At 36.6% G+C, this 16,155-nt stretch overlaps 1 protein-coding gene across 1 annotated transcript in view; it reads left to right on the top strand.

Annotated features, from left to right (window-relative positions):
- Positions 1 to 16,155, top strand: part of LOC121387248 (kinesin-like protein KIF23) — a 45,144-nt gene that overhangs the window by 19,326 nt on the left and 9,663 nt on the right. The window contains exons 9-16 of the mRNA XM_041518273.1: positions 3,418 to 3,530; positions 4,436 to 4,557; positions 5,606 to 5,708; positions 6,859 to 6,938; positions 8,650 to 8,769; positions 9,490 to 9,634; positions 12,328 to 12,392; positions 13,298 to 13,400. Coding sequence (XP_041374207.1) covers positions 3,418 to 3,530; positions 4,436 to 4,557; positions 5,606 to 5,708; positions 6,859 to 6,938; positions 8,650 to 8,769; positions 9,490 to 9,634; positions 12,328 to 12,392; positions 13,298 to 13,400 — 851 coding nt within the window. The remainder of the gene's footprint in view (positions 1 to 3,417; positions 3,531 to 4,435; positions 4,558 to 5,605; positions 5,709 to 6,858; positions 6,939 to 8,649; positions 8,770 to 9,489; positions 9,635 to 12,327; positions 12,393 to 13,297; positions 13,401 to 16,155) is intronic.

The following is a 16,155-nucleotide window of genomic DNA, read 5'->3' as shown; positions in this document are numbered from 1 at the left end:
ATAGTATTTATGGTTTGAAGATCGATAGTGAGGAATAAACTGTAGGGATAAGTATAATGTGAAATTTTGTAGTGTGAATTTGGTTCCCGCTGTGTGGTGACCTGTTTCATAGTATAGTATTTAAAGTTTTATTGACTGATTTTAAGGAAGGTTTCGGACAAAATAAATAAAATACATGTACATGATACATGTTGGAAGTTCATTGTTTAAAAATATATGGATCACTTCAGATTATTTAATAATGTCATAACCTTCCTTTTTATCGCACCTATAAAGTTTTAAAAAGCATCGGGTTTTCTGACTGACAAAGAAAATTGAAAGACAGAAATTACTGAGAGTATCGGTCGGGGTTTCTGCCAGAGGGTAAAACAAGTGTGGTGCCATACCCAAAACATTTGACACAGTTTGACCAAATTAATTACTCTTATCATTACTGCATGATTTTCTTAAACCTAACCCTAAACTTAACCCATTTTCTTTTTGGGAGAGGACCCCATACCCCCTGTTGACTGTGGATGCATTCAGTTAGATAGCGCTATACCAGAGATAAGGCAATTACTTGATAAAGTACTCGATTACAATTACTGAAGAAAGTAATGGATTACGATTGCGAATACATTGTCCAGTAATCATGATTACATTTCCACAAAGATGCACAAATAGTGAACCTTTTTTACCAACATGAAATTATTCACTTTATTTCACAGCCATACCGATTTCATTAATTGAAAGACATAATTGATAAATTTTGGATTATTTATTGAATGATTTCAAAATAAATATGAACGTATGTATACTGCAGGGAGGGAATCAGTTTCCAAAACCAGATTTATTATTCTTAAATTTACCAGCCTCAGTGGCGTCTTAGTTAGGCCATCGGTCTACAGGCTGGTAGGTACTGGGTTCGGATCCCAGTCAAGGCATGGGATTTTTAATCCAGATACCGACTCCAAACCCTGAGTGAGTGTTCCGCAAGGCTCAATGGGTAGGTGTAAACCACTTGCACCGACCAGTGATCCATAACTGGTTCAACAACGGCCATGGTTTATGCTAGCCTGCCTGTGGAAAGTGCAAATAAAAGATCCCTTGCTGCCTGTCGTAAAAGAGTAGCCTATGTGGCGACAGCGGGTTTCCTATAAAAAAAAAACTGTCAGAATGACCATATGTTTGACGTCCAATAGCCGATAATAAGATAAAAAATCAATGTGCTCTAGTGGCGTCGTTAAATAAAACAAACTTTACTTTGACTTTTATTCTTAAATTTGGATTATTGACGAATAGATAAAGGTAACCATAACCATAACCAAAATGTGTTGTTTGTAGAAGGTATACTTTTTAATATGATCCACAAGTTAAAATAAATGATTTTTTTTTTTTTAAAGTCTATAAATGAAGAAATAAGGAAAGAATGAAAAAAAGAACAAACAAGTAAATAAATAATTAAACTGATATACATGTATTATGTGCACAAGTTGCTCATTGCATTTAATTCTTGACACTTTAAAAATGACTGATTAGTTTGCTTTGTGTCATAAGAATCCAAATGTATCGGTGAAAATTACAAGTATCTTGGTCTGGGTGTGTTTATCTTGGAATCATAAGGAGCGCCGCGTTTCATAGAACAACATGTCCAAAATCCATTAAAGTCGGCTTTCGGGAATTTTTATTAGAAGTGTTTATATTTTAAACTATTTTAAGGGAAAATAAACAAAGATTTATCTTGATGGACTACTTTCAACCAGGTGTTTCCCTAACCTTCAGACTACTGGATTAATTTTTAACAAAAACCACGTTGAGTGGGTACAAGTTTATAATTTTTTACTCACATATAGTCACTTAAATGTTGTATAAATACATGAAATAAAGTTCATATATGAATCGGTAAGTATTATTTCCGTGGGTTTTACACTGGGTCCGCAGTTAATGCTAATTAAGCAAATACCTTATTCTGATTGGCTAAGAACAATGACCTTAGATTGACAATTCTTTGTAGTGTAAGCTGGCTGCCTGTGTCAGAAACGTGTGTATACGCTATTGAGTTTGTTGTTAATTGCTGTTGTTTTGGATGTAAATAAACAGCACTGGTAAGTAATTGTAACATAGAAGGTGTGTTTTTGATAATTAGATACTAGTGAAAAACCCACAATTTAATTAATAAACAATTATTATTTATTAATAACAAATGGAACACTAATTAATAGATGTGCTACTGAACGTTTTTTGTTTTCTTCCTAGTTCATTTAAGTATTGTTATTTATTTTAATTATTATTATTAAAAAAAAATTCAACAAAACTGGCCCCTTGTCTGGGAATAAGCCCACCCCATGCTAAGCTCACAATGAGTTGTCTTGGCCCCCTGGGCTTATTTCCGATCAAATATGGTATTTTTAGATCAGCTAATGGTGATTAAAATTAGGCAAAAAATAGAATAAGTTGCATTTACTTACAGGCATTTGTGGCCGGCTGTCCAATATTTATGTCCATTATTCCCGATAACAGTGGTTTTCTCACGAGAATTTTTTTAAAACCCGAACTACGATTCATATTGCAATATTTGGTGATTTTCGTTGTTGGTAAAACGATTAAATTTATTATCAAATTAGCTGTCACAATCAGCTATCGATCCCTGAAAATGACCACGACGTGCCGCTGTTGTTGTCAAGCGAAAATACTTGCCGAAAACCACTTTTTGAACTCAAAATTTCAAAGTATTTTCAGTTGAAAAAATCAAAACAAAAGCCACCATTTTGAAAAAAAATCTTTTTTCTTTTATTATATTATTATGAGTGTCGTGTGCAAAACGGCGGGAAATATGAATTGGGGAATGCACTGTATACAGTATACAGTGTGACGTCGGGCGAGATATCTCGCCTACAATACTCAGAAGGTTAATCAGTTACATTATTTGTGGTTGTATCTGTGATAGTATGAGGATGACTGCCCATGGAATTAAGCTTGAACATGCTAAAGAGATCTAGTTTAGTAAATCATGAGTAATTATGAAAGTAATCGCTGATTACGATTACATTAGCAATGTAATCGATTACGATTACCCCATCTCAACGCCATGCCCAAACATTTCTTTCTGTCGGTACAGGTAGGGTGTATCATAATATGTATTATTTACACTTTGAATCATAATATATCAGTATATTGATAATACTACACATCCCTTATAAATTGCTGTCCTTAAATTTTATATAGGAGAGCAATTGCTCGGTATCAAATTCGCAATAATTTTTGGCAAAATATAGGAGTGATGACGAGCAATTTCTTGCTTATGTGGAAATCATTTTGCACGAACACATGCAAGAAAAACAAACTGTTCATATCAAACCATAGAACCGATTTAAACAATGTATAAAGTTAGTATTTTAGTTGGTAATTTTATGTACAAAAGAATGTTTTCCATTCCAGGCCTCCCCAGTCTAAAATTCTCCGTAAAGATGGCACGGATAACATGTACGTTCACAACTGCGTGGAGGTGGAAGTCAAGTGTCCTGACGACGCATTTGAGGTCTTCTACAAAGGTGTCGCCTGTCTTTCTAGCCTTTAAATTTGACACCACAATTGTTTACGGCAAAGTGAAGTAAATAGAGATTATTATACGAGCTTGTGTGTCGTACTGGTTTTACGAAACGATTGTCAGGATTTGTGTATTGCCCGGATGAGAGTGAGGGTAATACATAAATTCTGACACTTGTTTCGTAAAATCAGTACGATAAACACACACACACACGCACGAGTAATAATTTCTTTATTCATATTGTTATTGTTATTTTTTTATGAATAACAGGACTGTCTCAAAATGTTTCAACCACAACTAAAAGAAGCCGACGAAATGCCTCATATTTCACATGCAAAGTCTTAACTAGGACTTGGGGGGAAAAACAATGTCATGTTATGATGTCGTTTCACAAAATTATGCCATTACACTTGTTATTACATGTGTGCTTCATTTGATTATTATTAGCTTGGTTATTTAAGGAGATTCCTGTGTTTGCTGCTATTAAGATGTTTCCAACTAATGGGACGACTCAGATTTAATGTTGAATACATTTTCTTGTTTAGAACATCAGTGTCTGTATATTCAAGTGTTTTTCTGATTTTTGATGTTTGTAGCATCTGCAACGAAACTATTTTGTATTTTAAAAATATTATAAAAATTATATGTGAAATTATTGGGAAGTAAAATCTAATTTGGACAAATACAACTATTTTGACAACCAAAAAACATAAATTGAATATACAGACACTGGTATTCTAAACAAGGAAATGTCTTTGATTTATAACTGGTGGTTAATGTGGATGCTCTGCACACTAAAAAAAAACCCCAGAAGTCCAACTAGTAGAGATACATTAACAGAAGATTAATCAAATATAGGGTTTAGTTGGCTAAACTAATGAAGAAAATATTACTTCTTTGTTTGTTCAGGACAGAAGAGAAGGAAAGTGGCTCACACCACTTTGAATGCCGAGTCGAGTCGGAGTCATAGCGTGTTCACGATCCGTGTGGCACAGGCCCCACTCGATCCTCGTGGAGAGGAGGCTCTACAGGTTAGTCATAACGTTTTCACAATCCTTGTGGAGAGGAGGCTCTACAGGTTAGTCATGTGTTCACGATCCATGTGGAGAGGAGGCTCTACAGGTTAATCATAATGTGTTCACGATCCGTGTTGAGAGGAGGCTCTACAGGTTAGTCATAGCGTGTTCACGATCCGTGTGGAGAGGAGGCTCTACAGGTTAGTCATGTGTTCACGATCCGTGTGGAGAGGAGGCTCTACAGGTTAGTCATAGCGTGTTCACGATCCGTGTGGAGAGGAGGCTCTACAGGTTAGTCATAGCGTGTTCACGATCCGTGTGGAGAGGAGGCTCTACAGGTTAGTCATAGCGTGTTCACGATCCGTGTGGAGAGGAGGCTCTACAGGTTAGTCATAGCGTGTTCACGATCCGTGTGGAGAGGAGGCTCTACAGGTTAGTCATGTGTTCACGATCCGTGTGGAGAGGAGGCTCTACAGGTTAGTCATAACGTGTTCACGATCCGTGTGGAGAGGAGGCTCTACAGGTTAGTCATAGCGTGTTCACGATCCGTGTGAAGAGGAGGCTCTACAGGTTAGTCATAGCGTGTTCACGATCCGTGTGGAGAGGAGGCTCTACAGGTTAGTCATAATGTGTTCACGATCCGTGTTGAGAGGAGGCTCTACAGGTTGGTCATAGTGTGTTCACGATCTGTGTGGAGAGGAGGCTCTACAGGTTAGTCATATGACCACAATAAAACTGTCCTTCCTTCACAGTTATGATATATGTAGGTTATATGTAAGTGACAATTCTCTTGATTGACAGGGTGTAGATTATACATGTAAGTCAGTGTTCACAATTTTCTTGATCAATGCAGGGTTAACAATGTGGATAAAGTTATTTACATTTGATCGTTATAAAAAAAAAAGGTATTATTGCTTAGTCAAAAAGAGTAAAGCCATGTATATTTTATGAGGAGGATGTGTATATGAAGTATTTTATGAAATAAAAAAATTATGGTGCCTCGCGAACCCACCTTTGAAACGTTAACTTTTTTTTACATATTCTGTTGTGTGTTCTCTTGCAGGACTCTAATAAGATAGTTGTGAGTCAGTTGTCGCTGGTCGACCTGGCGGGCAGTGAGCGTACGAAGAGAACACAGAACCAGGGAGACCGACTCAAAGAGGCCGGTGAGTAACCATCGACCTTTTAGCTTTATCTCTAATTTCATAATATACTGACGGAAAGAAGTGAGTGAACCCAAATAGTAACAGCCATTACTGACTGCAACCAGAACCCTCATCCACAGTATCGGGAAGTTAACCATCCACGTTAACCCACAGTACTTACTGACATCATATCCCACATTACATCTCTATACTTTACAACAGGTGTAAGTACTCTAGAAGTGAATTAAATTTGGTATCAAATCCCCTGGGTTTCCATATTTCTCTACATCTTGTATAAAATACTTAGATGCAATTTGTTGGGTGGATGTGTGGGTGGGGGTGGGGGAGCACTGCATGACAAAACACCAGAAATAAAATTAATAAATTAGCAGTATTTGCTGTAGAAAATGCTTTGTAGATATAGATATATATTTGGGTTGGTTTTTTTGACAGCCAATGAAATACTTTTTTATGAATATTATTTTTTGATTCATCATATTTATGAAATCAGCCTCAAAATGCATTGCATGTTTTGTGGACGTGTTTGTCACTTTTTATGGCAAATAAAACTACGCACTATTTTCTTGCTGAATAACAGGCTTGCAAGCGGGCCCTTAGTTTCCTAATTTTCCTTATTTTTTGACAGCAGCCCTAATATTCCTTATTAAAGCTTCAAAATCCTAAAAAAAAGAAGATAAATGCAACATAAAATAAGTGTTGGAATTAATTAAATCTAGCCTTAGTATACTTTCAGATAATGAATATGTTGAATTAATGTATTTCTCAGAAGACATCTTGGTGGTTATCAGCATCATATTCAGCATGGATTTGCACCATATCAGATTTCTTTAATCTGGTTGTATTGATATGCTGAATATCGCTGTTGATGACCATTGGCATGATCTTCTGAGTTGGTAATTAGCTTTTGTATTTATGTTCTCCCTGGAGGTGAGTACAGAATGTTTTTCTTTTATATTGATTATTGAATTTCAGTCTTTATTTTTGTCAAACAATTCCTAAAAATTCCTAAAAATAGCCCTTATTTTTTTAAGAATTTTGCCCTAAAAAAAGCCCTTATTTTTCACAAAATCTTGCTTGAAAGCCTGGAATAAGGCTAAACTACAAGAGTGAAAACTGCAGATTGATTTTTAAAATTATCTTTATGTTTCAGGAAATATTAACCAGACATTGATGGTTTTGCGGTCGTGTATTGAAATGCTTCGAGACAACCAGAAGAACAACACAAATAAGGTTTGATCAGATGTTTTCTACATGTTGAGATGTCAGGTTACGTGTTAATGAAAAGAGAAAATGATACAAGTTTTATGCATTCTTGGTCTCAGCCAAATGCGCTTTCTAGTGCCATATGACTAATGTGGTTTAGTGTCCAGCTTTAACTCTGGTGAACCGTAACAGTTTCATTGCATGTTATTATTCCCATAACAGTTCCATTACATATTATTAGTCCCCAACTGGTCCAATCTGATAGGACTATAGATTTCGTCTCCTGTCTGGGGCCAGGACGTAGCCCAGTGGTAAAGCGCGGGGTCGGTGTGGGATCGATCCCCGTCAGTGGGCCCATTGGGCTATTTCTCACTCCAGCCAGTGCACCACGACTGGTACATCAACGGCCGTGGTATGTGCTATCCTGTCTATGGGATGGTGCATATAAAAGATCCCTTGCTGCTAATCGAAAAGAGTAGCCCATGGAGTGGCGACAGCGGGTTTCCTCCCTCAATATCTGTGTGGTCCTTGATCATATTGTCCGATGCCATATAACTGTAAATAAAATGTGTTGAGTGCGTCGTTAAATAAACCATTTCCTTCCTTCCTTCTGTCTGTCCCACATATATTTTTTCACAATCCCTTGAGATATGGAGCTGAAATTTTGTATATAACTATCATACATGTACTGTTACAGATCAACTACGACTTTCATGGCAATTTATAAATTTTTCACAGAATTATGGCCCTTGAACTTAGGGGATACAAAAATTACTTTTCCGGACCTTTTTTTCCTCTGTAATGCTTCAAGATATTGAGCTGATATTTTGTGTATAGCTTTATCATATACTGTTATAGATCAAGTTTGTCTTTCAAACCGGTTCAAGTTCAAATCATGGGTCCGCACTTGAACTGGTACAGTGGTAGGGGACATGTATTGCTTTAGCAGAACTCTCAGATTTCTGGTTACATGTTGTTTTTTAATGTGTTTTGTATATATATTTCTGCAGGGTGTTAATATTTACATGTTAGGAATGATTTACGACAGATGCTAGATGTTTTAATATTTACATGTTAGGAATGATTTACGACAGATGCTAGATGTTTTAATATTTACATGTTATCAATTATTTACGACAGATGCTAGATGTTTTAATATTTACATGTTAGGAATGATTTACGACAGATGCTAGATATTTTAATATTTACATGTTAGGAATGATTTACGACAGATGCTAGATATTTTAATATTTACATGTTAGGAATGATTTACGACAGATGCTAGATATTTTAATATTTACATGTTAGGAATGATTTATGACAGATGCTAGATATTTTAATATTTACATGTTAGGAATGATTTATGACAGATGCTAGATGTTTTAATATTTACATGTTATCAATTATTTATGACAGATGCTAGATGTTTTAATATTTACATGTTATCAATTATTTATGACAGATGCTAGATGTTTTAATATTTACATGTTAGGAATGATTTATGACAGATGCTAGATATTTTAATATTTACATGTTAGGAATGATTTACGACAGATGCTAGATGTTTTAATATTTACATGTTAGGAATGATTTACGACAGATGCTAGATGTTTTAATATTTACATGTTATCAATTATTTATGACAGATGCTAGATGTTTTAATATTTACGTGTCATCAATTATTTACAACAGATGCTAGATGTTTTAATATTTACATGTTATTAATGATTTATGACAGATGGTCCCGTACAGAGACTCCAAGGTGACGCATCTCTTCAAGAACTTCTTCGACGGCGAGGGTAAAGTGCGGATGATTCTGTGCATCAATCCAAAGGCAGAGGAGTTTGACGAAACTTTTGTGAGTTTGATGATTTGCGTTTTTATAAATGTTACACCTGTGTGTGGTTCAAACTGTTTCTTCATCAGAGATGAAGATAACTCTTACGAGGGGTAGGATTTAGGTCAGTCGGATGACCGCTCACCTGTGATGCTTGCATCGCAAGATCTAATCACCTCGGTGGATCCATTCAATTGATTGAGTTTTTTCTCCTTCCAACCAGTGCACCACGATTGGTATATCAAAGGCCGTAGTATGTGCTATCCTGTCTGTGGGATGGTACATATAAAAGATCCCTTGCTACATTAGGAAAAATGTAGCAGGTTTCCATTGATGACTACAAGTCAGAATTACCAAATGTTTGACATCCAATAGCGAATGATTAATTCATCAATGTGCTCTAGTAGTATTGTTAAACAAAACAAACTTTCTTTTATAAAACTAAACAAGTATAGAAAGTAAAAATTAGTATTCAGCTGTCATGAACATTTGTTTGTTGATTTGATGATCAGGCTGCTCATTTGGCACGATTCCGTGTTTCTGTGTTTCAATTGCATTTACTATTCTTTTTACTGGCAAGTAAATATTTCTTGTTAAAATTGTTAGCCTATATTTTTGCAAAAGATTTCTTCTCTCATTGTCTAAACTATGCAAAACATCTGCCAAAATAGTGCACAGGGTTGTCATTAAAAACCCCCATTCCTTTGCTGATGTTTTCAATAATCCATGTGGTATTTTCAGCACGTCATGAAGTTTGGCAAGCTCACGCAGGAAGTTCTCGTTGCCAGGCAACAGCAGATTGAGTTTGACACAGGCTTCACCCCAGGCCGCCGAAAGCTGAATCAGAAATTCAAAGAGGTCATGGATTATAACGCAAAAATGGAAAGTATGTGCTTGTTTTTTCTCTATTTGTTAGATTGACAAATGTCACAGATGTTGAAAGAGCAGGATGTTTCGTGGTTGAGCACTTGCCTGAGGTGTGAATACCTCTTTTTTTTTAGTCCTCTACCAGTCCAACCAGGGGGACTAGGTTTCATGTCAGTCTGTCCATCCGCCCCACACATGTTTTCCGGATGTTTTTTGCAGCAGACTTTGAGATATTGAGATATTGAAATTTTGTGTTTAGTTTCATCATGTCCCTTTACAGATCAAGTTTGACTTTAATGATGATTTACCCATTTTTGAAAGAGTTATGGCCCTTGAACTTAGGAGACGTGAAAATTAGTTTTCCAGACCTTTTTTTCAGAAGACCTTGATATATTGAGCTGAAATTTTGTGTTTAGGTTTATCACGTAATGTTACAGATCAAGTTTGATTTTCATGGCGATTTACCCATTTTTTAAGGAGTTATGGCCCTTGAACTTAGGAGATTTTGTATACCGTATATTGCCGTGTATAATTTTGTGTATACAGTTATCACGTACTGTTACAGATCAAGTTTAACTTTTATGGCAATTTACCAGTTTTTAACGGAGTTATGGCCCTTGAACTTAGGAGATTTTGTATACCGTATATTGCCGTGTATTAGCCGACTCCTTGGATAAGCCGACCTCTTAGTTTGACCCTAAATATCTAGTACAAAATCATCGGCCTTGTGTATAAGCCGGAGTCATCTTTTGTCCAGCTGTATGTTGTATCGATTTCAATAATACTGTCAACAAATAGACTTGTGCTTTTCTTGTTCATTATATTTGTTTTCCCTTTAATTATTACAAACACGGTAATCGTGATCGCAATCAATGTGGCAATGCTAACATCTACCATGCCGTGAAAAATAATTTAGAACTGATAAAGCATAACAGAAAAATAAATAATTCAAGCTGTAACAACATATCACTACACACAAGTAATTAATTTATTCACTGGACAGCAAAAAGTAAAATCGTTGAGGCATGTTTAATCCCCCACCACACACAGAAACAAAAGACTGCAGCTGTTCACTGTATATAGTATGGTCATGTGACAATAGTGGGAGTAATTATTGTCCTGAAATTCATGTTATGTTTTTTCAGTCGGTAATGTTAATAATGAGCTTAATTTATTTATGACATCACTTTACAGTTTAATGCACCCTTCCAACAAAACAATAATATTAAAAATATAATACTTGTTTGAAGAAAAAACACCGTTTTGTATCTTAAATTTGCTATATGAAAGACTGGTCCCAGCACAGGTCAAACAAAGATGGCGGACAGTTGGAAAGAATATGTTTTTACCATTGAAATGACAATAAAACAAGTAATTTTTTATTATTATTCATCAAACTTATAATGCATTCAAGAACAAAAAACTGCATAATATTGCATGATGGGGTGTTTTATTTATACTGTGCACAAATTATTGTTACATAATCTGTGAAAGGCTTAAGGTCTGATCAAAATTTATAAGTCACGGTCGGGAGTATTTTCGATCGAAATTTTATGCTCCAATTTGTTGCCTCCGAGTATAAGCCGACTCTTCTTTTGGAAAGTGTTTCTAGACTTCAAAAGTCGGCTAATACACGGCAATGTACGGTATAGCTTTATCATTTGTATATAGCTTTACAGATCAGGTTGAAGTTTTGTGGTGATTTACCCACTTCAGAGTTATGGCCCTTGAATTTAGCAGATAAGAAAAATTGTTGGGCGCGGTAGGGGACATATATTGCTTTAGCAGTGCTCTTGAAATGCTTGTTTCTCTTTGTCTTATTTTTCTTCTTCATCCAAACCTTGACTGGTACCTAAATGTCTGCTGTATGTACTTTTCTCTCTATGAGAGATTTCAGTTAAAACATTCTTTGCAGCTTTTTGCTAACTTTTGGTAATTTGACATATAGTCTTAGAGAGGAAACCTGCTACATTTTTCCATTAGTAGCAAGGGATTTTTTTATGTTCCATCCCACGGACAGGATAGCACATACCATGACCTTTGGTATACCAGTTGTGGTGCACTTGCTGGAATGGGGAATAGTCCAATGGGCCCACTGACGGGGATTGATCCCAAACCGATCGCGCATAAAGCTAGCACTTTGCCACTGGGCTACCACCACCTGTTTTGCATGTCGTAAACACCTCTGCATTCAGTAAATAGAGTCATCTACTTTTCTCCATTGTTTAAAATGCGGCTTTATGGCAGTTAAATGTCATTTGTTTAATATGTGAATGGACGTTCGATTTGGTGAGTGTTACGTTAACCAGTTATCAAAAATAACAGTAGAGCAATAGTCTTTATGAGTGATTTGGGGCAGGACATAGCCCGGTGGTACAGTGCTCACTTGATGCGCTGTCGGTGTGGGATCAATCCCCGTAGGTGGGCCCATTGGGCTATTTCTCGTTCCAACCAGTGCACCACGACTGGTATATCAAAAGCAATGGTATATACTACCCTGTCTATGGGATGGCGCATATAAAAGATTCCTTGCTGCTAATCGAAAAGAGAAGCCCATGAAGTGGCGACAGCGGGTTTCCTCTCTCAATATCTGTGTGGTTCTTAACCATATGTCTGATGCCATATGACCGTAAATACAATGTGTTGGGTGCATCGTTAAAGAAAACATTTCTTTCTTTCTTATGGTTGATTTGTATTGTTGTTTGTTGACAGGTGAAATGGAACCGCCTCCACCGACTATTGAATACTCTCTAGGTCCAGCGTTTCCGCCACTCGAGGTAACTGGTTTTATTTTATTACATTTATCAGACTGTTACCTGAATTGCAACCCCCTCCCCCTAAAAAAATTTAAAAGCCTACTTAATCCAACACTTCCCATACATAATGGCTGATATTTTCTAGGCCATGCTCATTTGTTAAAAAGATGCTGAGGTGTCTTTAATAACGCGTGCCTTTCCTTTATTAAAAATACAGTGAAACCCTTCTAAGCGGACACCCTTAGGACCAAGACAAATGTCCGGTTTTAAGAGGAATCTGCTTTACAGAGGTTAAATTATGTTCTGGTTTTTAAAAAGGGACTCTGTAAAACGTCCGGTTTTGGGGGAATTCCAGTTTACAGAGGGTCCGGTCTTGAGAGGTTTCACTGTATATGGTTAGGTAAATTATTTGTGGTAATAATCAAGGTGGTTTTAAGAGAGAACAAATATTTTGTTTTGGTGGTGATAAAAATTACCTGCTTAGAAAGATATCAACCAGTCTTTTTCTAATTATGTAAAAACTGCTGACCCAAAATGAATCTCTACGTGTTTTTAATGTTTGTTTAGTATATTATTTGTTTGGATAGTCTCTGTATTTCGGTGGACAATATATTTTATTCCGGTGGTAATAAAATTTGCTGTATTGCAAAGACAAATATATCAACTGATCTGTTCTAAAATTAAATTACTTATAGGTCAATTGAAAATTGGTGTAAACTTGTTTTGAGACACAAAAAACATTCAAGTAACCTTTTTTGTTTTTGCGTAACAAGTCATGGCCATGTAAGTGATGTCCTAAATTTGACGAACGGAGGGAAATTGTGTTAAATGCAAAACTACTTGTGCGAGCAGAACTATTGTTCTCACGATTGACAGAGGCCTGGTTTATGCAAAATCACTTTGCTTGTTCTCGTCTCATGTTACAGCTGCTGAGTTCTGCTGACGACGTGACTCTTCACACTCTCGAGCTCTATCTAGAGGATCGTGAACGCCGACGACAGATGCTGTTAATAGATCAGAATAGACGAGGTACGTACACCACGAAATTACATCTCATACATTCACCATTCAGTTTAATTTTTAGTCCCAAAACCGATCCAACTGGATGGGACTATACAGTTCATCTCTATCCTTATATGTATGTGTCCATGGTTCGCACGGTCTTGAAAAGTGCTTGAATTTAGGAGTTTGAAATGAAAAGTGCTTATTTTGAAAATTGCAAAAGTCCTGGAAAATTGCTTGAATTTCATGTCGGTGTCACTAGCGCGTCGTTTTAACCAGAAATTATGGAACAATAGCCTCGTTTTGAGAACTGCAAACAACAGTCGGGCGAAACGACACGGAAGCACATGTTCAAATTTAAACATGCCTAGTGGAAAGTGTGTTTTTAACAAAACGTGGTGTCGAAAATATGCGTGGATCAGAGAGAGTAAGGACGTGTCAAAGGCCGTGTGTTCCTGTTGTCGCAAAGATATTAACATTGGCGTCATGGGCGAGAGTGCACGAAAATAGCGATATTGTTCGAAAAGGCTGGTTAAGGTTTGTATTTATGGTCCTTGAAAACATAAGGTAGGTCCTTGAAAAGTGCTTGAATTTTATGAACCATGATGTCCCACATATAGTTTAGAGTATTTCTTCTGCAATGCCTCACGATACGGAGCTGAAATGTATATATTTTGTATATGTCATGTACTGTTACAGATCCAGTTTGACCTTTATGGGGATTTACCCTTTTTTTTTAGTTATTGCCATTGAACTTAGGAGATAGAAACATTAGTTTTTCGAACAGTTTCCTCCCTCTATATCTGTGTGATCCTTTACCATGTGTCTGACGCCATATAACTGTAAATAAAATGTGTTGAGTGCATCGTCAAATAAAACATTTCCTTCCTTCTTTCTGGTTTCTTGAACAGAGATTTTGCAATGCCTCAAGATACGGAGCTGAAATTTTTTGCCTAGTTTTATTATGTACTGTTACAGATCAAGTTTAACCTTCAAGGTGATTTATTCATTTCTGACAGAGCTATTGCCTTTGGAGTTAGGAGATACAAAAATATGTAGGGGACATGTATTGCTTTATACTCTAAGAATGCTTGTTAGCTACTGGAAAGCTAACTGTTAGTATATCTAATAAAGGTACAAAGTCAAATTAATTTCTTACATGTTTCAAATTGGTTGCACTTTGCCGAGAATGGACAGGTTAGAGACGAATTATTTCTAATTAGTGAGTATATGGAAGAAATGCACTTCAAAGAGATAAAATTGTTTGGAATATCATATTCAGTATTCCATGAAAATGTGTTTATAGAGTTGCATGTTCTGTGCAGTAACCTGAATAATCGATGAAATTTATATATATTTAAGAAGACAACTTTTGTGTGAACTGTCATAGACTGAAACTATTGTAACATACTTGTGTGTTTTTAGATGATAAAATATTTTTGCAATATTGTGTACTGTAATGTGTTTTGTTTGTGAAGTTAAATGATTTATAAAATGGTCATGCCAAAAAGCCACACAGTGAACCATTTGTTTCATAATGGATGAAAATTTTGTTGCCACCAACTGGCTGTTGTTTAAACCAGGAGTGGTTGCCGGTTGGTGGCGTTTTAGAATTTGTAGCCAAATAGAAAGGGCTATCTTGGGATGAACAGTTGCTTGGTCAAATCTGAGAATACAGTCTGAGTGTCTTTACCAGTGTGTGTTTTTGTTTGTTGTTACTTGTATTAAAGATAACAGTATTGTGGCTTTCAATACATGCTGGAATGTTACGAATGAAAAAGTATTCCCAAAGAATTAAATTTAAAAAAAAAGAAAGAAATATTTTATATAACGACGCACTCAACACATTTTATTTACGGTTATATGGCGTCAGACATATGGTTAAGGACCACACAAATTTTGAGAGAAAACCCGCTGTCGCCACTACATGGACTACTCTTTCCGATTAGCAGCACGGGATCTTTTATTTGCGCTTCCCACAGGCAGGATAGCACAAACCATGGCCTTTCTTGAACCAATTATGGATCACTGATCGGTGCAAGTGGTTTACACCTACCCACTGAGCCTTGCAGAGCACTCACTCAGGGTTTGGAGTCGGTATCTGGATTAAAAATCCCATGCCTCGACTGGGATCCGAACCCAGTACCTACCAGCCAGTAGACCGATGGCCTAACCACTACACCACCGAGGCCGGTTAAGAATTAAGTTAACCCCAATCTGTGGACCAATCACAATATAGGTTTGTCTGTGAAAAGCGTTCGTCACGATGTAATGAATGGAAATGTTAGTACACTGATTTCTCTCACAGGTGGATGATAATGAATGTTGTATAATAAATAGAATACTTCATTCATGTTTTTATCTCACCTTTACGCAGTAAAAAAGCAAGATATAGATATTTCTTTTTTTGATGGCCATTACGCTGTCAGCCTTATCAGATTTGACAAAGAAAACATGAAAGACCGCCGGTAGTAGGGGTGCATAGTAGATGGTTACAAGTGCCTCTTAACAATGCCAGAAGTAACTACTGAACACTCCCCGAAGTGGTCAGACTAAGCCCACGGCTAAAAGCTGATGGGGAACAGGTGTGTGGCACAGATAGCCACAAGAGACAAGCACCTGTCGCGGTTGGAGAGACAAGGACTGGGATGTGGAGGTGGACAGCGAAAGAAGTTGAAAGATAGGAGGAGTTGCCATATCGGGAAGAATTCAGATGGAATTCAAAGGAGAGAAAGGAAAGGGGGCACTGGGATAAAAAACAAACATGAAACATCATTTATAT

Source organism: Gigantopelta aegis, chromosome 13 (genome assembly GCF_016097555.1).
Source record: "Gigantopelta aegis isolate Gae_Host chromosome 13, Gae_host_genome, whole genome shotgun sequence".
Taxonomy (NCBI): domain Eukaryota; kingdom Metazoa; phylum Mollusca; class Gastropoda; order Neomphalida; family Peltospiridae; genus Gigantopelta; species Gigantopelta aegis.
This window is presented reverse-complemented; position numbering and strand designations above follow the sequence as displayed.